At 44.3% G+C, this 26201-nt stretch overlaps 1 protein-coding gene across 3 annotated transcripts in view; it reads left to right on the top strand.

Annotated features, from left to right (window-relative positions):
• bmper (BMP binding endothelial regulator) overlaps positions 1–26201 on the top strand; it is a 61780-nt gene that overhangs the window by 3001 nt on the left and 32578 nt on the right. For 2 of the 3 annotated variants that reach the window (XM_059973549.1, XM_059973568.1), the window contains exons 3-4: positions 13369–13712; positions 13796–13881. In XM_059973549.1, coding sequence (XP_059829532.1) covers positions 13607–13712; positions 13796–13881 — 192 coding nt within the window. In that variant the 5' untranslated portion in view covers positions 13369–13606. Of the gene's footprint in view, positions 1–10684; positions 13144–13368; positions 13713–13795; positions 13882–26201 lie in introns of those variants that run through there. The other variant, XM_059973560.1, reaches the window with a different exon arrangement.

The raw sequence follows: 26201 nt of genomic DNA, 5'->3' as shown, positions 1-26201 counted from the left end.
TATCCATCTTAAGTAAAAATTATTATTTAAATACATATATGTTACCACTACCTTGAAATTTATTTTCTGGCAAGCATTTACTGGAAAATAAAGAAATACAATAATATTTATAAAAAAAACTAAACAAACTAGAATTGATAAATAACCAATGCAAAAACAGACAAATTGTGCAAGTACAAAAATACAGAGAACTTGAATTATAGAGCCTTAAAAGTGAGTCTACAGTTGTAGAATAGTTCAGAGTTGTGGTGAATAAAGTTATCCACACCAGTTCAGGAGCCTGGTGGCTGTAGCTTACTAACTTCCTGAACCCAGTGGTGTAGGACGGATGCTGCCCGACCTGCTGATTTCATCTAGCTTTTTTGTACAACCTAAGGTTTCTGAATCTCCTGTGCAATGGTGGCAGCAAGAGAGGAGCAGTTCCTTGATAATGGATTCTGTTTTGTTGAGGCAGCACTCCATGTAAATGTGCTCGATGACGGGTGATTGGGGAAGGACTTATCCTGTGATGGACTGGGCTGTATCTGCCATTTTCTGTAGAGTTTTATATTCCTGAGCATGGTGTTTCCATACCAGGACATGATGCAGCCACTTAGTGTACTACTGTGCATCCATAAGAGTTGGTCAAAGTTTCTGGTGACTTGCCAAATCTATGCAAACTTCTAAGAAAGTAGAGGCATTGTTGTGACGCCTTTGTGATGACATTTATGTGCTGGTCCCGGGACTGATACTCTGATATGAAAGTGTCAAGGAATTTAAAGCTACTGACATTCTCCATCTCCGATCCCTAATGAGGACTGCCTCATGGACCACAAATTTCTTCCTCCCTTAGTCAATAATTAGCTCTTTGCTTTTGCTGGCATTGAGTGAGAGGTTGTTGTTGTGCACCATTCAACTAGATTTTCAATCTCTTTCCCATATGTTAATTAGTCACCACCTTTGATTTGGCCAACAACAGTGGTGGTGTCAGCATATTTAATTCTTGATTCCTGATATCTCCAAAGCTGACGATTAGCTGTGCAAAACAAAGTTAACTTCTCAGACCTTTCTTGATCTCTCTGATCTCTCAGTCTCATCTCCGGAGACAGACTGTCTACAGATAACTTTTATAAACTAACTGACTCCTGCAGCTATCTTGATTATACCTCTTTTTTTCCTATCCTGTCACTTGTAAAAATGCAATTGCCTTCTCTCAGTTTCTCTGTCTCTGCCATATCTGTTTTCAGGAGGAGGCTTTCCACCCCAGAACATCTGAGTTTTCTCCTACAAAAAACAGGGCTTTCTTTCCTCTATCATTTCTCAACTATATCTCCTCCATTTTCCAGACATCCACCCTCACCCTATTTTCCCACTGCCATAACAGGGTTTGAGTCCCCTTTGTCCTTACCTACCACTCCTTGAGCCTCCACACCAGCACACCGTATATTCCACTACGTACAGTGGGATCCTACCACTAAGCACATCTTTCCCTCACCCTACTCTCCACTTTCTGGGAATGGAATTAGGGATCTGACTAATGATCTGGAGGATTCTTCCATAAGATGCTTGTCAATATGAAGAGCTAGAGTGATGAGGCTTTAACGACCGCACCTACTGGGTACTCAGCTCAGAGGATACATAATGATAATAGGCCAGCAGCATGCCTGCATTCCAGGCACACTGCGCTGTGAAGCTCTGAATTCCATGGTGTCATCCAGTCCAAAGAGTGAGCCTTGAAGTATCAGATCCGCTGCTTCCCTTCCACTTCTTGAGTGTTCAAAACCCCAGTGCATCTCAGTGATGAAATTCGTATATGTTGAAAATGATGGCCTTGTTTTCCCAGTGAAGGAGGAGATGAGTAAGGTGATCCTGGCCCAGTCTGTAGAATACAGAGATGGCTGGAGCTCGAAATGTAAGATGCACTGAGACAGGAAGTTGAGGCATCGGTTTGGAAATCCATCAAAGCATTCGGGCACAGAAGGAGGAGGTTGACTGGTGTGGAGTTGCTGCACTGAGGTGGAGAGTTGATTGAGAGTGCTGTACAGATGGTCAATGGTTTCGTGCTGTTTCTGGATCTTGTGCTCATGTCGGTGGATGACTTCTTTCAAGTGAGCATACTCTGCTAGGTCAATCAAGGGTTTATTCATTCTGTCACGGGATATAGAGGAGGCTTGACTGAAAATCAGAGACAATTTTTTGGTGAATAATAATTTTAATAATAGACTGCAACATATAAAGCCACGAGAGGGCCACAAAACTAAACACAAGAGGCAACGAGTGAAATCTAGGAGTGACTGGTTGAGGCTAGCTGGTTTGATGAGTGAACAAGAATTGTAGATGAGAACTGGGATTAAATAGGCTGCAGGTGATGAGTCTGGAATGAGTCAGCAGGTGAATCCTGTAAGCTGAATGGAGACTGGGAGATGCCTGATTGACATTGATTTCTTGAGCTTCTTCTGGTTTCTCCAAATCTTTTCCTCACCTGCCCATCACCTCCATCTAGAGCCCCTCTTTTCCTTTCTCCCATGGTCCTCTCCTGTCAGATTCCTTCTTCTTCAGTCCTTTACCTCTTCCACCTTTCACCTCCCAACTTCTCATTTCATCCTCCTTCCCCCATCCACCACCTTCCCTTCACCTAGTTTCACCTATAACTGCCAGATTGTACTCCTTCCTTACCATTTTAGCTTCTTTCCACTTCCATTCCTGATGAAGGTTCTTGGCCTGAAACATAATCTCTCCATAGATGTGACCCTACTTGCTGAGTTCGTCCAGCATTGTGTGCATGTTGCTTCTGTTCAAAAAGTTGCATCTAACCAACGCTGGTTGGTAACAACATTGCATGAGGGAAGCATGGCAAGATCAAGGAATATGAGGTAGGGGAGAAGTGTAACTGAATGAATTTTTGTGTAGTCAAATAACTTTAGAAGCTATTTTGAAAAGGGGGCTGCTATGAGCTGATAACTGACTAAAAGAAGTAGAGTGTGGATAAAGCTTTTAGCCCAGCAGGTTACTGTGATCAGCAGCACTCTGCCTGTCTGCCCGAACTATGGCAGAAACAAATTCTGCAGGAAATTTCATGAGGGAATTGTATAATAACTGAAGTAAGAGAATCCGTGGTGTTGAGGAAGAATAGGACACTGGATGGTTCTTCCATGAAGATGGGTTTGGCTGCTTTTCTCCCTACTAATCATTCTCCTAAGTTTTTACCCTTTCTCCAACAATCTTATCTCCAGCAATACCCATTCCCAAATACACTTGTTAAGTTGGAATCTCTCCAATCAGGTTAGTGTCCTGAAATATGCCAATTAAAATCACCAGTGGGGTGTATGTGTGACTGACAATGCAGCCCACTATCAGGCTGGGCCACACAAAATCTTCCATCATTATTCTTCTCCCTCAATAACAGCAGGGCCTTTCCCCAGGTCCCTTGGATATTTCTCTCTATCAAATATTCTGCACATTAATCATAGCCAGTGGGATGAGTTACAGAGCAATAGAGGTGTGGTGCAGTTAAAACAGAAAACTACAAATACTGAACTTGAGAGTGTTGTATTTGAATGCACGCAGCAGAAGAAATAAAATAGATTATCTTGAAATTCAGCTATAGATGGGCAAGTATGATGCTGTGGCCATCTCTGAGACTTGGCTAAAGGATGGCTGCCATTGGGAGTTGAATATCCAAGGATATACAGTGTATTGGAAAGATAGGTTAGTAGGCAGAGGGGGTAGTGTGGCCCTATGTATAAGAAATAATATTAAATCATTAGAAAGGAATGACATAGGATCAGAAGGTGCAGAGACTCTATGGGTTGAGTTAAGAAATGGCAAGAGTAAAAGTACCCTAATGGCAGTTGTATACAGGCCTCCAAACCTGGGATGTGGATTACAAGTTACAGCAGGAGATCAAAAAGGCAAGTCATGATACTCATTGGGGATTTTAACATGAAAGTGGATTTGGAAAACCTGATCAACAACGGACCTCAGGAGAGAGGATTTGTAGAATGTCTAACGGATGGCTTCTTCAACAAGGGAACAGCTTGTTGTTGAGCCCACTAGGGGATTAGCTGTGCTGGATTGGGTGTTATGCAATGATCCAGAGGTGATAAGAGAGCTTAAGGTTAAGGAACCCTTGGGGAACAGTGATCATAATATGATGAAGTTCACTTTGAAATTTGAAAAAGAAACTAAATTCCAGTGTGTCAGTATTCAAATGGAATAAAGGAAATTACAATGACATGAGAGGGGAACTAGCCAAGGCTGATTGGAAAGGGACACTGGCAGGAAGGACAGCAGAGCAGCAATGGCTGGAGTTTCTGCAAAAAATAAGGAAGTTGCAAGACAGTTATATTCCAAATAAGAAGAAATTTTTGAATGGAAGAAGGACACTACCATGGCTGTCAAGTGAAGTCAGAGCCAAAGTAAAAGCAAAAGAGAGGGCATACAAGGAAGCCAAAGCTCGTGGGAAGATAGAGGATTGGGAAGCTTTTAAAAACTTGCAGAAGGAAACTAAGAAGGTCATTAGAAAGGAAAAGTTGAACTATGAAGTGTAGCTGGCGACTAATATTAAAGAAGATACGAAAAGCTTTTTTAAGTATATAAAGGGTAAAAGAGAGTTGAAGGTAGATATAGAACCAATAGAAAATGATGCTGGAGATATTGTAATGAGAGATGCAGAGATGGCAGAGGAACTGAATGCGTATTTTGTATTAGTCTTCAGAGTGGAAGACATCTGCAGTATACCAAATGTTCAGGAATGTCAGGGAAGTGAAGTATGTGCAGTGAAAATTACAACTGAGAAGGTGCCCAGGAAGCTTAATGGTCTGAAGGTGGATAAATCTCCTGGACTTGATGGAATGCACCCTCAGGTTCTGGAGGAAGTAGCTGGAGAGTTTGCAGAGGCACTAACAATGATCCTTAAAGAACTGATAGATTCTGGCATTGTACCAGATGACTGGAAAACTGCAAATATTTAAGAAGGGTGGGAGGCAGCAGAAAGGAAACTATAGAACTGTTAGCCTGACATCAGTGGTTGGGAAGTTGTTGGAATCGATTGTTAGGGATGAGATTACGGAATACCTGGTGACACATAACAAGATAGGCCCAAGCCAGCATGATTTCGAAAATCCTGCCTGACTAAATTACTGCAATTTTTTGAGGAAATTACAAGCTGAGTAGACAAAGGAGATGCAGTAGATATAGTATACTTGTATTTTCAGAAGGCCTTTAACAAGGTGCTGCACATGAGGCTGCTTAGCAAGATAAGAGCCCATGGAATTACAGGGGAGTTACTAGCATGGGTGGAGAATTGGCTGATAGATAGAAAACAGAGAGTGGGAATAAAGGGATCCAATTCTGTCTGGCTGCTGGTTACCAGTAGAGTTCCACAGGGGTCAGTGTTGGGACATTTGCTTTTTCTCATGTATGTCAATGATTTGGACTATGGGATTAATGGACTTGTTACTTAATGATACAAAGATAGGTGGAGGAGCGGGTAGTGTTGAGGAAACAGAGAGCCTGAAGAGTGACTTAGATAGTTTAGGGGATTGGGCAAAGAAGTGCAAATGAAATACAATGTTGGAAGGTGTACGGTCGTGCACATTGGTGTAAGAAATAAACAGGCAGACTATTATTTAGATGGGGAGAGAATTCAAAATGAAGAGATGCAAAGGGACTTCGGAGTGCTTGTGCAGGATACCCTAAATGTTAACCTCCAGGTTGAGTTGGTGGTGAAGAAGGCGAATGCAATGTTGGCATTCATTTCTAGAGGTATAGAATATAAGAGCAGGGATGTGATGCTGAGGCTCTATAAGGCACTTGTGAGATCACACTTGGAGTATTGTGTGTAGTTTTGGGCTCCTTATTTTCGAAAGGATACTGGTATACTGACATTGGAGAGGGTTCAGAGAAGATTTACACGAATGATTCCAGGAATGAAAGGGTTACTGTATGAGGAACATCTGGCAGCTCTTGGGCTGTATTCCCTGGAGTTCAGGAGAATGAGGAAGGATCTCACAGAAACATTCCAGATGTTAAAAGGCCTTAACAGATTAGACATGGCAAAGTCATTTCCCATAGTAGGGGATTCTAGGACAAGAGGGCATGACTTGAGGATTGAAGGTTGTCCATTCAGAACAGAGATGCGGAGAAATTACTTTAGTCAGAGGGCAGTAAATCTGTGGAATTTATTGCCATAAGAGGCTGTGGAGGCCAACTCATTGAATGCATTTAAGGCAAAGATTGATATGTTCCTGACTAACCAGGGCATCAAAGGGTATGGGGAGAAGGCAGGGGAGTGGGGATGACTGGAAGAATTGGATCAGCCCATGATTGAATGGCCGAGCAGACTTGATAGGCCGAATAGCCCACTTCTGCTCCTATATCATATGGTCTTACAGTCTTATTATCTATGCCGTGGTGCTTGAGAGCCATGTCACAGTTAACCCACCACATTAAGCTCTAACATGAAGCACAGATTACCACACTTCTACAGCAGCTAATTCAAAACTGGTTGCAACACTGGAGGTTAATAAAACTTAACCATGAGCCACAAAGGGAGACTTTAAGGACCAAAAGCTGAGTAAAAGCTTGTTGCATTCATGGATTCATGGATTGTTCAGATAGATGGCAGAGAGGAGGAAGCCGTTCCTGCAATGCTGGATGTAGGTCTTCAGGTTCCTTCTTCCCTAATGGTTTAACAAGAAGATGGCAAGTTCTGGATGATGAGGATCATTAATGTTCACAGATGGAGATGCACAGAAATTTTAATGACATTCAACACAAATGCTTGTTGAATATTTTTGGGGAGCTCGTTGGAATATGAGAAGTAGAGTAGGTTGGGTGGTTTGCAGTTGCCAGAGACCACTGTGGGAACATTGGTAGAATCTTTACAATTAAACTGCACAGGAAGCTACAGCAATGTCTTGAAGATGTTGTTGGATCTACATACCTGCTTACATTTTGTTCGTAGTTGCTACCAGGCTATCTACTGTGCAAATATCTGCTGCATTAAGTAACCAGTTAAGGATGAGGGGTAAAAAGACAGCATGGGCAGATTAAAGGACAAGACACTGTGGATGATTAATTGGGTCCACATAGCTATCAGGCCTGTGCCACATCCAATTGGGTTATGGCTGAACCTCCATCTCATCAGTTTCTTATCCCCATCTCTCCATTCTCACAAACCTCTAACAACCTTGTCCTTAAATATAATCAATAACTGAACAACTGCATACTCCAAACAACCTTCTTTGTAAAGAAATTCCTCCTGGTCAGGCTTTGCACCCAGTTCTAAGATCCTGCAGCCTGAGCAAATATAATACCCACAAAATTGTGTTTATTAAATGGGATCACTGTTCATTCTTCTAAGGGTAAAGTAATTCCCCTTCACCCAGTAATCAGTCGAATGAATACTGGACCCAGTCATGTACATCCTTCCTTAAGCCAAAAACTCAAAGCTGGTTACTCCCAAGCCCCGTATAACTGCAGTCAAAAATCCTCATCTTTGGGCAGCACTATGTGTAGTGCAGTATTTCTCTTTCTGACTGCTTGTTGTACCTGAACACTTGCTTTCTATATCTTACCAGCATTTTTATAATGTGTATTTAAAAATCTGTTTCTGAATAACAGTCCCACATTTCCCACATTATACTTTTCTTAACTTTATTCCTAAAGCTGTCCACATCCTTTTGCTATCCACTTTATAGTTAACTATTTCATCCACTCCATAATCAACAAACGGAGGCATTATACTAAGTTATTTGTAGGTCCTAATGATACTTGTGGATAATGGTCTGGAGATCAGAAAAAGACCCTATCAATTCTGTTTTCTGTCCTTCATGTTATTACATTAACCTTAGCCATCTTACCATTTACTTTACCTAATAACTTTTTGTGCCGTACCTAATCTGTTAGGAGTTCATAAAAAATGCAAGTTAACTTTAAATAATTCAGCCATCTGGATCTAACCTTGTGTATCACCACTGTGCTCCTTGTCCAACCTGTGCAGTGGATTTATAAAACCAAACATAGAACTGCTACAATGATCTGTGGATGCTGCAAGTCACCCACATCTAAACTTATTTCAAGACACATTAATGGAAGTTCAGTTCTGTTGTTTTAAAACAATAAATTATGAGTGGAGGTAGATGTTTTATGACATCTGCAAGACTGTGTTCCAGAGCCAAAATAAATAATTTTGTTCAAGTTAGTTTGTTGTCTGGAGGATTTGCACATAATCTGAGATGTCTCCAAATTCCCCCAAAATGGGAATGTTCAAAATGTTTCAGTCAGGAAGTAAGTTTACAAGACTCAACTGGGTAAGCAGTAAGAAACCTTCAGGCAGCAGGCACCTGTCATCAATAGAACCAATATAACCTCTAGCCTTTCACCTGGTAAGGAGCCAGCATTGTCTGCACCATGATTGGATCTTTCTATGGACATTTCTATGGTCAGCTGATTCATCTCAAGTAAAAGATTGAATACTTGTCCATTTACAGAGATCTGTCCCAGTGGTTTCCCAGAAACCTGGCAGAGGACTGCTATTACATTCCACAGTGATGGATCTGCCCCAGCCGTTCATTTTTCACTTACAAACAGAGCACCAAGCCATTGTTTGTTTCAAATCCTGTGGTGCTCTCTCTTTGGGATCCTGTCAACAGCCTTTTTCCTTAATGGTCATACAAAGTTTGGCCTGTTTGTACACATCCATCAGAACAGCAAGGTCACTTGCCCAACCCTTGAGGAACTTGACTGAGGAAGGGCTTACTGTAGCCAAACACTGAGTTCTACAATTCCTTTTGCTTTCCTCATTCATCTCGGATCTACCCACACCCCTTGGCTCCACATAGAAAACGTACTCTATCCCTGCCTACCTCCTTTCAGCAATACACTTAAGGAATGTCATGGGGTTCTCCTGAATGAGACTCGCCAAGGATACTTGAAGCCCCCTTTTGCCCTCTTAATTTATTTCTGAATCAGTTCACATCATCTAACTTGGAATATTGTGAGAAAAGTTCAAATTAAAATTTATTATCAGAGTACACACATATCACCAAATACAACCGCAAGATTCTTTTTCTGTGGGCATACTTAGCAAATCTTCAAACAGTAACTGTAGAGAAGTTCACAGGACAACAAATCTGTGCAAATATAAATATAAATAAATAGCAATAAATAATAAGCATAAAATAACAAGTCCTTAAAGTGAGACCATTGGTTGTGGGAACACCAGAAGTAGAGTGAGTGTAGTTATTCCCTTTTGTTCAAGAGCCTGATGGTTGTGGGTAGTAACTGTTCTTGAACCTGGCGGTGTGAGTCCTGAGGCACTTGTGCCTTCTACCTGATGGCAGCAGCGAGGAAATAGCATGGTCTGGGTGCTGAGGATCTTTGGTGATGGTTGCTGCTTTTCTATGGCAACATTTCACGTAGATGTGATCAATGGTTGGGAGGGTTTTACCCATGATGTACTGGGCCGAATCCATTACCTTTTGTAGGATTTTCTGCTCAAAGGCATTGTGTTCCCATGCCAGGCCATAGTACAGCCAATCATCACACCTTCCACCACACTTATATAGAACATTGCCAAGGTTTTTGATGACAATGCTGAACCTCTGCAAACTCCTGAGGAAGTAGAGGTGCTGTCTTTGCAATTAATATCATCATTTCCATAATCTTGATCAATGAGTTACAGAATCTGGGCCTCTGTATCTCCCTCTGCAATTGGATCCTTGTCTTCCTAACCAGGAGACCTGTGCAGATTGGTGATAATATCTCTTCCTCGCTGACGATCAACACTGGCACATCTCAGGAGTGTGTGCTCTGCCCCCTCTTTCCCTATGACTGTGTGGCTAGGCATAGCTCAAATACCATCTATAAATTTGCTGACAATACAACCATTGTTGGTAGAATCTCAGATGGTGACGAGAGGGCATACAGGAGTGAGATATACCAGCTAGTTGAATGGTTTTGCAGCAACAATCTTGCACTCAACGTCAGTAAGATGAAAGAGCTAATTGTGGAATTCAGGAAGGGTAAGACAAGGGAACATGAATCAATCCTTATAGAGGGATCAGGAGTGGAGAGAGTGAGCAATTTCAATCAAGTTCCTGGGTGTCAAGATCTCTGAGGATCTAACCTAGTCCCAAAATATTGATGCACAAAGAAGGTAAGACAGCAACTATGCTTCATTAGGAGTTGAAGAGATTTGGTTTGTCAACAAAAACAGTTGAAAACTTCTATAGATATACTGTGGAGAGCATTCTGACAGGCTGCATCGCTGTCTGGTATGGGGGGCTACTGCACAGGACTGAAAAAAACTACAGAAAGTTGTAAGATTAGACAGCTCTATCTTGGGTACTAGCCTCTGTAGTAGCCAAGGCACTTTCAAGGAGCACTGCCTCAGAAAGGTGACGTCCATTATTAAGGACCTCCAACAGCCAGGACATGCCCTCTTCTCATTGTTACCATGAGGAAGGAGGTACAGAAGCCTGAAGGCACACATGCAGTGATTCAGCAACAGTTTCTTCTCCTCTGCTATTTGATTCCTAAATAGGCATTGAACCCATGAACACCACCTCACTTTTTACATATATATTATTTCAGTTTTGCACTATTTTTAATCTATTCAATATACATATGTATACTTGTGCAATTGATCTACTTATTTATTTATTTATATTGTATTGCATTGAACTGCTGCTGCTATTAACAAAGTTCAGGATACATAACAGTGATAATAAACCTGATTCTGATTCTGATTTTGATTCATTTACCTTTATATGATGGGCCCGGAACAGTTCCTCTGAGATAGTGACTCCCATGAATTTAAGTTACTGACCCTCCAGTGATTACTGGCTCACGGACCTCTACTTTCCTTCCCTCCCCCAAAGTTGACAATCAGTGTGTTGATCCACTTGTGGTGATCTATTCAGGTCAAGTAGAGTTGTCTGTAGTACATTGTAGCCATGTGTGTGAGCTCCAGGCACTTACGCAAATGTTTAAGGGTGCAATTCTTTGTACACTCAGTGGCCATATTGTAGGAACACCTGTACACCTGCTCATTAATGCAAATCCAATTATGTGGCAGCATCTCAATGCATAAAATCATGTCAAGAGGCTGAGTTGTTGTTCAGACCAAACATCAGAATTGAGAAGAAATATGATCTAAGTGGCTTTGACCATAAAATAATTGTTGGTGTCAGAAGGGGTGGTTTGAGTATTTCAGAAACTGCTGATCTCCGAGGATTTTCGCGTTTAGCAGTCTCTGGAGCTTACAGAGAATGGCATGAAAATGAAAAAAAAATCCAGTGAGCTATAGTGTAGTTCTGTGGGCAAAAGCGCCTTGTTAATGAGAGAGGTCAGAGGAGAATGGCCAGGCTGGTTCAAGCTGACAGGAAGGCGACCGTACCTCAAATACCCACGTTACCATAGTGGGGTGCAGAAGAGCATGTCAGACCACACAACACATCGAACCTTGAAGTGAGTGGGCTGCAACCGCAGAAGACCGCAAACACAGGCAGTGGCCACTTTAGTAGCTACAGAGGGTACCCAATAAAGAGGCCACTGAGTATATACGTTGGTGTGTGTGTGTAGCTTTATCTGTGTTCACTACTGAATGCGTATGAACTGCTGTGCTCGTGTCCATGTGTGCATGCGGGGCTAAAATGTTCAGAGGTTTGAAATGATGTGGCAGGGGCGCGGATGCATCCCAGTCTCTATTGCAGAACAATGCATTATAGCCTTTTCTGTGCGTTCATGATAAATTGCTGCTACCTGATGTCAGTGTGATTGAGCTGTGAGCAGTCTCAGGAAGTTAAAGATCGTTCGGCTCTCCCGTCAGAGCCGCAGGGCGCAGGACAGTAAAACTGAGCAGAGTTCCCACGGAGCTCTCAGAAGAGCGCGAGTATCCCCTCGTGATCCCCGCGACCAGGGCTCCTCAGTGATCCTCAGAGCAGAACTCATTGTGGGACCTTCCTGTGGACCGTTTGCCCACTGCCCGGGGCGCCGCAGGAGACTGGACCTGCGGTATCGTCCTCCGTGCCCTCGGCCAGCGGACTACTCGCTTTTGACATTAAAACTTCTATTGGGACTCCAACAGAGATGAATGCAGACCACATTTAAAAGATTATGCGCATAACTTTAAATCACACGGTAAAACTTGCTCCGAGGGGCTTGGACTCAGTTTTGTTTTATGTTTCTGAAGCCAGTTTCGCCCACGGACACCGCACGCAGTGAACAGGAGCCCCCATTCAGCCGAGACTGCGCGCTCTACACACACCGGGCAGCGAGAATTCCCACTCTGGGACGCTTCATTCTGAACGGGGCGCCCTCAAGCGTTGCTCTTGGTTCAAATGCGACGTGCGAGGCTGGGCCCGGCCGCTTTGATTGGTGTGTGTGTGTAACCCAATCTCTATATTCCGACTCACCGGCGCAGGTAGGCAGCACTCCCGACCGTGGGTTAACACTAACCTCGCAGTCAAGAGTCACACGTTAGATTACCTTGAACAGTTGCCAAAGCACTGCTGACAAAAGACCCTTGTTAGCCCCATCTGAGGGTATTTGTTCCTGATCTGTGCAGGATTTATTGAGTTCAAGCCCGTGATATAAATATTTCAGCCACATTGTGAAACATTCCGAACACAGCTCCCAACGGTTAGACGCGAAGATGAAAAACAGACGGTGCCGAATTATTTTACGTATTTTGGGCTGATTGTAAACTCAGCAATCATCTCCATACATCAGGAGCTATAAAGAAACACCCAGCGGTTAAATAAAATTGCGATCAGCAGCGATTCACTAAGTGCATTTGAACCAAGCATCTGGAAGACTGGTAAAGGATCTTTTGCAAAAACTAACGTCACTGCACGGTTCACGGCTGCAGTTTAACTATAACACTTTTGCCTGCGAGTTTCACTGAGGTAGTTAATTGCAACTTTCACATTCTCTGTAAGTTTCACTGCTACTTCTCTCAAACTTCACATTTCAATGCAGGAGGTTTTGCTGCATGCTTACAAGTGCGGCAGTTTCATTCAGAAGTCTCACATCGATATTCCACAAGCGTGCTCAAGTTGAATTATCTCTCTCTCTCTTCTGTTCTGTGTGGAGATTCCGCGGGCCTGTTATTAACGCTCGCTCCATCGGGCTAGGACACGAATTTCCTGGATACAGGTAGGATGCGGATAAACCTTAAAATCAACCAATGCACAGATTGGAGATCCCGTGGGGGTTTGGAGCAGCGGGGGAGCCGTTTGTGTATGTGTATCTGTCTGTCTGTGTCTCGATGGGGGTGGGGTCGCTGGATCCTTACAGAGGGGGGACACGTGTCTAGTAGGGTGTCGAAGTCTGCAGCAACGGGGCTGTAGGTGGATCCGTTTAATGTTTACTCTGTTACAGCGATCAGCTCAGTGCATCAGGCGGGAGGCTGCGGACCGCACGGATCGCGCTGACGCTGAGAGCCTGGTGCCTGGGAGAATGGGGCTGAGAGCAGGGTGAGCGGTTTGTAGTCACTGTGATGACTTGCTCGGGCTGCCTCTGCTTTCTGCTCCTGACTTGGGACATACCGACACCCGCTATACCTCGCCGGCTTCTTGCCCAAACCTGAACCCTTGCCGAAGTGACATCGTCTGAGGATATGCGGCTCGCTGCCGCACGCTGGCCTCGCCTCCGCGGCCGTCAGCTGCTCTGCTTCGCCTTGGTTCTTCTGTCCCAGCTCGCCGTCTCGCCGTCACTGCTGACAGGTAAGGAGTGTCGTGGCCCGGCGAGAATACACGGCGGCGGCCCGCTGTCACTGCACATTGTGATCTCTCTGTTTATGCTCCAGGTTCCGTGGCCGGTTGTGAGGAGGAAGGAGCCGTGATAGAGATCCCACTGATCACAGACAACCCCTGCATCTCCTGTCGGTGTCTGGTAAGGAAATGCGCCTCCCCTACCATTATCCCGGCCTCTTCCCCCACCGGTGTCCAGGCGCTGTTAATACACCCGGCGCACTCTGTCCTGGGCCCCGCGTCTCTCAGAAGCATTTCTGATGATCTCGGTGTCAGGGACCAGTGCCCACATTGGTCTCTGGTGCTGAGTGCAGTGCTTGGAGTTCATTCCTTCTGCATTTGCGGATGAATCTGTGCGGCTCGTTACTTTGTTACTGCTTTGTCCGCTTCACTATTGGGATTGCGTGTGTGTGTGTGTGTGTGTGTGTGTGTGTCCGGCAGCCGCTTGCACCGGCCTGTGCCCCACAGACAGCTGTCAATTCTTTGTCAGCGCATGTCTATCATTGTCGGACACCCGGGACTCTCGTTTAATTCTCCCCGGTTGCAGTTTAGCTGTTGGTTTTCTTGCATTCCTGACTATAATTTGCAAACTCCGACTGAGCGCGATTATATTCTTTGGACAGAAGTCACCCGGGCGTCTATCGGTCCAGTTGGTGATGGGGTGCCTAAAGTATTATTGTAGGGACGGTCAGAGGGAGCATACTTAGGAAACTTTGGTACTAGGCTGTGTTGATGGTACAGGGCACCTCCCGGATCTGTGGCCGGCGTCGGGGCTGCAGGTGCGATGTGTGTGGGTGCAGTAACACCAGCAGGTTTGCCGGGCTCCGAAAACGCACAGCCACCTCTCCATGTGGAACACCCGAACTCAGTGGACTGGGTCAGTTCGAGACTTTCACTATTATTGGCATTCGTTCTCTGAAACGCCGAGCTCGTCACGAAGGAGTTTCGGTGTAAAGCCGATCAGTAGGTTGTCTAAAATTCTCGGCACTGTGTTCTCTTAGCAGTTACCCTCTGCTCTCAGGGTGAATGGGACAGGTAGTTGCACACTGTGAGCTCCGGTGCTGTGTTCGGAAGACGAGACGCTCTGCGTGTCTAAGGGGCTCCTGTTGGAGCATATCTGGCTGCTGAATCACTGTGGTCCAGAGCTGGGATCATTGTGGGTTTGCATCAGGAAATGTTTGTGGCTGGTGCAAGTATGAAAGCCTCAGGGAATAATAACTCTGGGCTGGGGTCTTGTCTTGATAGAAAGTAAAAGAAAATCTGAATATATCTGCTCTTAGGAGCATCCCTACAACTGACCTCGGCATTTCTCTTACAACATTTCTGGGTGGATTGGCTAATTGCATAGGAAACCTGCTCCATTGTAACTTCTCTGGACCTATATGTGTTATGGAATAGAGGGATTTAGGAGTACAAGTACTTCTTCCCTGAAAATGGTGTTACGTGAAGAATGCATTTGGCACGCTGGGTTTTCAACAGTCAAGGTACTGAGTGTGAAAGTTGGGATGTTGTGTTGCAGTTGTACCAGAGATTGGTGAGGCTGCATTTGGAATATTGTGTACAGATTTGGTCACCCTGCTATAAGAAAGGTGCCACTGAGCTGAAAAGAGTGCATAGAAGTTTAGTAAGGATGCTGCCAGGACTGAGTTATGGAGAGAGGTTGAGCAGGTGGTGAGGAGAATGAAGGATGATTTTACAGGGACTTATAAAATTATGAAGGGTATAGATAGGGTGAATGCACGTGGTCTTTTTCCTAAAATTGTGGAACCAGGAACTAGGAAGCAAGGGTTTATGGTGAAAAGAGAGACATTTAAAGGGACTAAGAGCCACATTTTTCACCCAGAGAGTGGTCAGTATATGGGATGATATGCTGGAGGAAGTGGTTGAGCCATGTACATTAACAACATTTTAAAGCTACTTGGACAGGTACATGGATAGAAAGATTTGGAGGGATATAGACCAATCTGGGCAAATGGACCAGTTGGGCCCAAGGGCCTGTTTCTGTGTTGTATGTTTGCATGAATCTTGCCCTTTCATTATTGATCTTCCGTTCACTCAGCCCCCATACACCGTGTCTCCAGTGTAAAGAAAGTGAGCTGTCGCCACAGTCCCTCTCATTAGCTTAGGATGTCCAATGACTGACAGTCAGAGTGAGATGCACAATACTGAACCCCAAAGATTGTCAGTGACACGGATTCAGGGCTTTATTGTTTCCTTTGTTGTGTCCAGGAAAAAATCTCCTGAGTATTTTTGGGGACTCACAACAGCTTCTGCCATTCTTTATATTTTCCCACAAAGTGGGGAAATCTTGGATTGGAAGGGGTTTGAGATTGAACCTGGTTGCTCTGTTGGATGGGTTGGCTGTGCATGAGCAGCTCTGAATATCTTCCCTAGTCACGGCTCTGAGAGACCGGAGAAGAAGCATGGCCTCTGTATTACTGCGGCTGAGCACTTGGGGTAGCCCTATCCCCTAGGGACTGCAGGTGTCTGTACGAGAAGCTGGCTGCCTCAGCGATGCAGTACAGCTTCAACATCGGTTATTTTCCTGGATGTGTGTGCGTGCGCTGAATGTTTACCAGGCACACTGCCCTATTTGCTTGATTAACAGCTTCGTATGTGGAGAAGTGGGAGCAAATGTTTATCAACACAGGTTGGAGCCAAGACACTGGTTTACATTTGGAAGTCCAGCTCCTGTTTGAACACATTGAGTAAAGCTACTCATTTGGCTGCGGTCTGTGCTGGATCGCAGGCAGCTTGTGCAGTGCACTTTGTCAAAGTCCATGCGAACTTTTACAGTTGGTGAGAGGTTCAGTTTGATACCAAGTCCTGTGAGTAAAGTGCAGTGCCAAACTGTATCACACTAGCCAGTTTCCTGAACATTTGCAGTCTTCAGTTGCAAGGATCACCTTATGACCCTTGAAGACCTCTCTGGAAGGTAGCATCTGGAGGTGATGGAGCTGGCATTTCTTCACTACAGCTTATCCAGCAAGTTTTAGGCCACCTGATAGGCACTGCAACCCAGGACCCATCAATGCAATGTCACCACTGCACTATTAGTGTTGTCTTTACTATTCACCGGATTCACAGAAGACATGCACGGCCACCTCGCCCACACATGGACACTTCTCCCTCCACATGACCCACAAACCAGATAGAAAAGATGTCACCAGTTTGACAGCTGTCGTTTGCAAAGGCTATTGTCAGGTAACACCTTGGAATCAAGGAAATTGTTATAGCACAGAAAGATTCAAGTCATGTCTAAACCAGCTCTATGTAAGCTCAATCCAGCCAGTCCCACATTCTGATCCTCTCATAGCCCTGCAGCTCCTGTGGGATGTTAAGGCATCCCCAATGTCTTGTATCCCAAATCCCAACTGCTTGCTGTGTAAATCACTTCACTATTCATTTCAGCTTTAGTTATTTTGCTTATCACCTTCATTCACAGAAACATAGAAAACCTATATGAGAATACAGGCCCTTTGGCCCACAATGCTGTGCCAAACATGTACTTACTTTAGAAATTACCCCGGGTTACCAAGAGCCCTCTATTTGTCTAAGCTCCATGTACCTATCCAGTAGTCTCTTTAAAGACCCTATTGTTTCCGCTTCCACCACCATCACCGGCAGTTCATTCCACGCACTCACCACTCTCTGCATAAAATGCTTACCCCTGACATCTCCTCCAACCACCTTAAAACTGTGGCCTCTTGTGTTAGCCAATTCAGCCCTGGGAAAAAACCTCTGATTATCCACATGATCAATGCCTCTCATCATCTTATACACCTCTATCAGGTCACCTCTCATCCTCCGTCATTCCAAGGAGAAAAGGCCGAGTCCACTCAACCTATTCTCATACGTCTCAGCTCTTCAACTCAATCCCACAACTGATGAAGGCCAATGCATTGTATGCTGCCTTAACCACACAATCAAATTGCGCAGCAGCTTTGAGTGTCCTATGGACTCGAACCCCAAGATCCCTCTGATCCTCCACACTGCCAAGAGCCTTACCATTAATACTATAACCTGCCATCATATTTGACCTACCAAGATGAACTACCTCACACTTACCTGGGTTGAACTCCATCTGCCACTTCTCAGCCCAGTTTTGCATCTTATCAATGTCCCATTGTAATCTCTGACAGCCCCCCACACTATCCACAACACTCCCAAACTTTGTGTCATCAGCAAATTTACTAACCCATCCCTCCACTTCCTCATCCAGGTCATTTATAAAAATCATGAAGAAAAGGGGGCCCCAGAACAGATCCCTGAGGCACACCACTGGTCACCAATCTCCATGCAGAATATGACCCATCTACAGCCACTCTTAGCCTTCTGTGTGCAAGCCAGTTCTGGATCCACAAAGCAAGGTCCCCTTGGATCCCATGCCTCCTTACTTTCTCAATAAGCCTTGCATGGGGTACCTTATCAAATGCCTTGCTGAAATCCATATACACTACATCTACTGCTCTACATTCATCAATGTATTTAGTCACATCTTCAAAAATTTCATTTAGGCTTGTAAGGCATGAACTGCCTTTGACAAAGTCATGCTGACTATTCCTAATCATATTATACATCTCCAAATATTCGTAAATCCTTCCTCTCAGGATCTGCTCCATCAACTTACCAACCAACCACTATCTTTAGTATCAATATCTCCAGTTCTTGAGCCTCTATTAATGGAAATATTTTTTCTCTCTCTCCTCTATTAGATCCATTCACAGCCTCCTCTGTTCCAAGAGGAAACTCCAAATCCTCTCACCCCTGGGATGAATCACTTTGTAAATTTCCTCAGCATCCTCCAAAACATTCACGTCTTCTTAAGTTGTGGCCCAGAACTGGACACGGTTATTTCAGTTATGACATAACCAGTGTTTTATAAAGTTTCATCAAAACTTCCATGCCTTTCTACCCTATTTCTGTAAATAAATCCCAGGTAGTGACTGCCAGCTAGTCATAGACAAAAAAGTCAAGGAACATTACAGCTCAGATTCAGGCCTTTTGACCCATCTAGTCTGTGCCAAACCATTAATCTGCCTAGTCAACCAGACCATAGTCCGAAATACCCGACTCAGCCATGTACCTATCTAAATGTCCATTAAATGTTGAAATCGACCCTGCATCCACCATTTGCATTGGCAGCTCATTCCACACTCTCCCAACCCCTTAACTCATGACCTCTAGTTTAATCTCACCCAACCTCACTGTCAATAGCCCTCATAATTTTGTATACCTCTATTAAATCTCCGGTCAGTCTTCTACATTCTAGGGAAGAAAGTCATAGCCTATTTAACCTTTTCCTATAACTCAGGTACTCAAGTCCCAGCAACATCCTTGTAAATTTTCTCTGTACTCTTTCAATCTTATTTACTGTACACCTAACTCTAAGTAGGTGACCAAAACTTCACGTAGTACTCCAAATTAGGCCTCAGCAACATCTTATACAATTTCATCAAAAGTTCCCAACTCCTACACTCAATATATTGATTTATGAGACCAATGTGCCAAAACCTTTCTTTATGACCCTGTCTGCCTGTGATGCCACTTTCAAGGAATTATGGATCTGTATTTCCAGATCCTACTGTTCTACCACACCTCCTCAGTCCTCTACCACTCACCATGTAAGACTTACTCTGATTGGTCCCCCCAAAGTACACCTGACAATTATCCGTATTTAATTCCATCTACCATTTATCAGCCTGTTTTTCCAACTGGTACAGATCCCACTGCAAGTTGTGATAGTGTACCTCACTGTCCACTACACCCCCAAGCTTGGTGTCATCTGTAAATTTGCTGATCCAATTTATCACATTATCCATATAGTTGATATAGATAAAAAAACATGGGACCCAGCACCAATCCCTGCGCACATCACTAATCATAGGGTTCCGGTCAGAGAGGCTGGAACCTCTCTACAACCACTCTTTGGCTTCTTCCATGTCTAACCCAATTTATTACCTCATCTTGAATGCCAAGTGACTGAACCTTTTAGACCAACCTCCCACATGGGACCTTGTCAAAGGCCTTGCTATAATCCATGTAGACAACATGCACTGCCTTGCCTTCAACTTTCCTGGTAACTTCTTCAAAAGCTCGATAAGATTAGTCAGACACAACTTACACTCACAAAACCACATTGACTGTCCCTAATCAGTCCCCATCTATCCAAGTCCCTTAGATTATCTTACAATAACTTTCCACTAATGATGGCTCACTGGTCTATAATGTCCTGGCTTATTCTGACCCTGTCCCTCTGATTTCATCCAGCCTCTGCATATAATAGATGAACTTTCTTCTTTCCTCCTCTAGCTCCCCATCATATGCCTTACTCACAAAAGAGAATAAAAATGTTGAATGTTAGACTACGTGTAGTTAAGAGCATAAGATGTAGGAGCAGAATTAGGCCATTTGGCCCATTGAGTCTGCTAACTATTTTATCATAGCTGATCCATTTTTCCTCTCAGACCCATATTTCTCTTCCACTTTCACTGTGGGGAAAATGATGGAAATCAAGAAATGGATGAAATCATTGGATTCATCTTGGACCATAGAAGAATTTGCAGGGAGGAAGTATGGAGGCTAGAACAGCAGTATGGTGGATAATTCCCCTGGGCCTGACCTGGTGCATTCCCAGACCTTGATGGAAGTTAGAGAATAAATTTTGGAAGGCCTTACAGAAATTTTGGAAGTACCTGAAGTCTGGAAAGTGGCTGACATGTTACTGGGTTGTTTAAAAAGGGTGGTAAAAACAAGCCAGGAAACTACAGAACAGTGAACCTGACATCAATGGTGGGTCATCAAGGGATTCTAATGTGAAGGATCAGACCATCATTTGGAGAAATGGGTCTGATTTGCAACAGTCAGCACAGCTTTGTGCATAGGAAGTCATGTCTGACAAATCTTAGAGGTCTTCAAGAACGTAACCAAGACGTTAGAGGAGGATGGGGCAGTGTATGTTGTCCATGTGGACTTTAAAAAGGCCTTTGACAGGGCCATTCATGGCAGATTTGTCTGTGGTCTAGGCTTGCATGGGATGCAGGGGTGGGGGTGAGGGAAATAGCTGATTGGTTCAGTGGTAGGAAACAAAGGATAATGGTCAAGGGTTGTTCCTCCAACTGGAAGCCTGTGTCTAGTGCAGTGCCAAGTCTACATAAGACTTACACAGTAGAACTTGCACTCAGTGTGGTCTTCTACTGCTGTAGTCCATCCATTTCAGGTCTCTTCTTAGATCCCATTTCTTTCCCATTCTAATGTTCTGTCTGAACAATAACTGAACCAGTTGACCATGTTTGTATGCTTTTATGCATTGAGTTGCTGCCACATGATTGGCTGATTTGATGTCTGCATTAACAAGCAGGTGTACCTAATGAAGTGTCCACTGAGATAAAAGGGCAGGTTCCATGGGCTGGGACTTCATTCCCTGGAGTGTAAGAGATCAAGGGGTGATCAAGGGAGACAAGGTGAAAGCACATGGACTTTTTTCCAGGTAGGAGGAGCTAAAAACGAGAGCATCAGTTTAAAGTCAGAGGTGAGAGATTTAAGAGGGACATTCGGTACAGCTACTTTACACAAAGGGCGGTGCATATTTGGAATGAGCAACCAGAAATAGTGGTTGAGACAGCCATACTAGCAAATTTTAAAAGCCATCTAGATAAGTACATGGATAGGAGGTGGTTAGAGATCTGTGAGTTAAACACAGGCAGATGGGACTAGCTTGCGGGGCAACTCAGCACGATCGAGTTGTGTTGAAAGGCCTTTTTCCAATCAACATGACTCTATGACATACATCAAGCCAAAGTGGAAAACTTGTTTTGCATGCCATCCATACAAATCACTTCATCACATCAATGCAGTGAAAAACCATCACAGAATGCAGAATAAAGTGCCACAGTTACAGAGAAAGTGCAGCACAGACAGAATATGCAGGAACGAAATGATGGAGATCAAGCTCAAGTTCAGTTTATTGTCATTCATCCATACACATGTATCTCGCCAAATGAAACACTGTTCTTCCAGACCAAGGTGCACAAGACAGTACACATAATTCACACACACAAGACATAAGATAATATTACCACTAGTAAATTAACAAATAATAAGGTGCACTTATGAAACAAATTTAAAAGTAAACAATATAAAGCTACTGGGGCTTCATGAATGATGAGACCTGGGCTGTGGCAGGGAGTTCGGTACTCTTACAGCCTGGGGTAAGAAGCTGTTCCATCCTAATAGTTCTTGTCTTAATGCTACAGTACCTCCTGTCTGATGGTAAGGGTTAAGAGACATCATTGAACAGATGGGAGGGATCATCAACAATGCTAAGAGCTCTGCATTCACAGCATTCCTGATAAATATCTCTGATGGATGGAAGAGAGACCCCAATGATCCTCTCAGCAGTTCTTGCTATCCTTTGCAGGGACTTGTAGTCAGATTCCTTGCAATTCCTGTACCAGATTGTGGTACAGCTGGTCAGGACACTCTTGATGGTGCTCCTGTAAAAATTGATTATAATGGGGTGGGGAGTGGTGCCCCACTTGTCTCAATCTCCTTAAGAGTTGGAGCTGCTGCTGCGCTTTCTTGACCGAAGAGATGTTGAGGAACCAGGTGAGATTGTCCATAAATCACACTCCCAGAAATCTGGTGCTCCTAACTCTCTCCACAGAGGAGCCATGTATCTGCAACGAGGAGTGGTTAGCCTGTACTTTCCTAAAGTCCACAATCAGCTCTAGATAGAAGAGATTGAGTTTAATTTGGCATTGTGTTCAGCACAGATGTTGTGGGCCAAGATTTCCTGTGCTGTACTGTTCTACGTTCACTCTCTGGACACCTGGAGAGCTCAGGTGGGCACAGCTGGAGAGGTTGGTTGTGTGAGCACCTGGGTTGTTGAGAGGACAAAGACCCATTCAGACTTCATGTCCATTTGATCCTTTTTGGGGCACCAGAGCCTCCAGTCAGGGGAGACATTTGCTAACTTCTGGTTCACAAGAGCAGAAGGCCATGGTGTCCAAGTCTTCTCCTCCATGTAGTGCATCACAGTTGACCTTCCTCTGTCCTCACTTTTTCTGTCGCCTATGCTTCTTAAGAGCAGGACTACAGGAATAGGACTAGAAAACTGGAAGGCGGCTAAAATTTATTCTTCCGTTCAAGAAAAGTAATAAGAATAATCCTAGGAATTATAGACAAGTGAGTCTTACATCAGAGGTGGGGAAATTGTTGAAGACACATAATTTATGTGCATTTGGAGAAGCATAGTCTGATTAGGGATAGTCAATATGGCTTTGTGAGGAGCAAGTTGTGCCTCACAAGCCTGATTGGATTCTTCGAGGAAGTGACACGGAAGGAAGAGGGTCATAGTAGATGGAGTGTATTCTGCCTGGATGTCCGCTGACTAGTGGTGTTCAGCAGGTTGCTGTTCTGGGACCTCTGCTATTTGTGATTTTTATAAATGACTTGGATGAGGAAGTGGATGGGTGGGTTAGTAAGTCTGTAGATGACACAAAGATTGGTAGTGTTGTCACAGGTTATAATGGGGCATTGATAGAATGCAGAACTGGGCTCAATCGTGATAGATGGAGTTCAATCTGGAAAAGTGTGGAGTGATTCACTTTGAAATGTTGAACTTGAAGCCATAGTACAGGGTTAGTGGCAGGATTTTTAGCCGTGCAGAGGGAACAGGGAACCTGGGGTCCCCTTCCACAGATCCATCAAAGTTACAGTGCATATTGATAAGGTAGTTAAGAAAGTGTATGGTGTGTTTGCCTTTATTAGCCAGGGGACTGAGTTCAAGATGTAAAACTCTAGACAGACCACACTTAGATATTGTTTTCAGTTCTGGTCACCTCATTATAGGAATGGTGTGAGAGCTTTAGAGAGAGTGCAGAGGAAATCTACCAAGATACTGCTTGGATTAGAGATCATGTCTTATGAGGAAAAATTGAGTAAACTAGGGCTTTTCTCTTTGGTGCAAAGGAGGATGACAGGAGACTTGAGAGAGGTGCTTAAGTGGATAGCCAGTACCATTTTCCCAGTGCAAAATGACTAATATGAGAGAGCATTATTTTAAGGTGATTGGAAGTATGGGGGGTGGGATCTCAGAGGTAAAGTTTTTGCAGAGCGGTGAGTGAATGTACTGCTGGAGGCAGGTACATCGGGGACATTTAAGAGATTCTTATATAGGGATGAAAAACGGGAGGGCTGTGTGGGAGGGTGAGTAAGATTTATCTTGGAGTAAATTAAAAGATCTGCACACCACTGCACATCAAAGAGCCCGAACTGCTATATGTTGTATGTAATATTCAGCGGCTTGGTCTCTGCTGCCCTCTGCGGTGGAGAACTCTGAAGTTCACCATTCCTTGGGTGAAGAGATTTCTCTTCATCTTAGCCCTACTGTCCTCCTTAATCCTAGGTCATAGACTCTTAGTGAGAGGGAAAATTCCTCCCTGTGTTCAGCCTGTCTAACTTTGTAAGTTTTAAGATCTGTGGAGCACATGATCTAGTGATACCTGTCCAAAGGACCTATGAATGAAATCTGAGAAAATGTTCTTCAATAAAGGGTTGCCCAGTTTCAGAGGATCTTCTGCATTTTGCTTTAATATTATAACCAAACATGAAATCTAGCTGATGTGTTTTGATATAATTTGGTGCATTGTCATTGTCCAGATTAAATCAAAAGTTTGGTGGCTCGTTGCATTGGAGATGATTTCACCTGTGCCTCGTGCACAATTCACAGCGTGATAATGTATTTGTGGTCTGAATGAAGGTGCAGAGAGGGTCACATCTCACACACACATGAACACTTGAGTCACAGACAGAGCTCCCTGCATCAAAAACACTATCTGACCGACCTAACTGGCTTCACTGGCCTCCTGGCTCTTTCCAAGTTATCTTTGAAGATCAGGTTAAATTTTTGAATATGATCAGGTAATGTTTTGACAGTTTTCCGATGTTAATATTTTTAGTTGCCATAATGCAAGTGATTTTGTAATCCAACCTGTGATCCAGTTGAGAAAACACCAAATCAGGATGAGGGTTGCTGAGAAAAGTGTTGCTTCACACATGGCTCACAGTATGTGAAATTTGTACCCAGACATCAGACGGAAAACAATGACAACAAACCTTTTCAATGCAGTGTTTCTATGTTTCTTTGGGAATGGGGTGAGGTATCAAACTGACCCATTCTCTCAGCTGACTGAGAGTTCAGCTGATAGTGAGAGTGGGGCGCAAACAAACCTGTTGGTTGGTTTGTTCTGTTCACTTTCAGGATCTGGCCATGTTTGGACAGGATGGTATTTATTGCCATTCCTTGATGCCTTGGAGAGGTTTGGGGTGAGCTATCACCGATAGTGAGGATAACACCAGTGAGGGAATCTCTCACTGCATGACGATCTGATGTTGCTACAGGAATTGACCCTCCAGGTGTTTGGTGGCCTGCACAGAGGTTGGTGCTGTGTGTGGCTGGACCGTGTTACCCTGCCACAGCCAGGTTCACTACTCACCAGGTCACCACCATCACCAATGCAGTGGCAGCACCATCTACTGCAGCTCTACTCCACTTCCCAGCTACACCACACACTCACAGGCTGGCAGGAACTTACACTCCCCACAGCCTAGTGTGGCTGAAACCTTGTGCACAGTGAACGTGCCTGATAGGGTTTCTGCCACTCAGGGGACAGTGGAGTGGTAATGAGCTGGGTGAGTGATGTCGGCAGGGTCACCCACTGAGCTTCTGGCCTCCCTTCACTCTGTCATTAGATAACAGAGCCACCTCTGGTTCAGTTAGTCTCAGTACTCCCAGCAGGGTGAGGGTCCTCTGTGCAACTTCCCATCATAAACCAAATGAGCCAGGGGGTGGGAGGAGGTACCACCCACCTACAGTGGTAGACGTTTGAGGGAACAGTGTCCTGGAGCACCCTGCTTATAATTTGTATTTGTGAGATGTTTGAGGTCCCCAACCCACCCTCCTAACACCTCTCCAGGGTCCTGGTGCTTGCACTGTAAGGGAGCCATTCTTTCCTGGAGGTGTGAGATTGTGGCTGCAGATAATGGAGGAACTGAAGGGAGCCAGAGTGGTTTTACACATGGGCGTGGGTCACGATGTCACCACTGATGAAGGGAGCTCTGTCCCAGGCTCAGACCAAGATGGAGAGCTGACTACCTGTGGGATGGGGGAGGTGGTTGCAGGAGGGTGGGTATCTAAAATTATCAGTGAGGCTACTTGGCAACCTCTGGGATGTGTTGTCAGGAATGAGCTAATGGAATTGGCCAAGCCATTGTGACATTGTTGCACATAGAGAGAGAGGCACACATCACAGTCTCTGCTGAGCTGGAAATTGGGATTCAGTGGTAAAGGGCCCCACTACTTTGTGTGGAGGCTGGTGTCAGGCAGGCTAGCTCAAACTTGTTACCATGAAGGAAACTCCAAGTCAGAGACAGTAGCTTCCCCCTGATTATCAGACTGTG

This window comes from Hypanus sabinus, chromosome 1 (genome assembly GCF_030144855.1).
Source record: "Hypanus sabinus isolate sHypSab1 chromosome 1, sHypSab1.hap1, whole genome shotgun sequence".
NCBI classification, from domain to species: Eukaryota; Metazoa; Chordata; class Chondrichthyes; order Myliobatiformes; family Dasyatidae; genus Hypanus; species Hypanus sabinus.
Note: the sequence above shows the minus strand (reverse complement) of the source record. Positions and strands in the feature narration are given on the sequence as shown.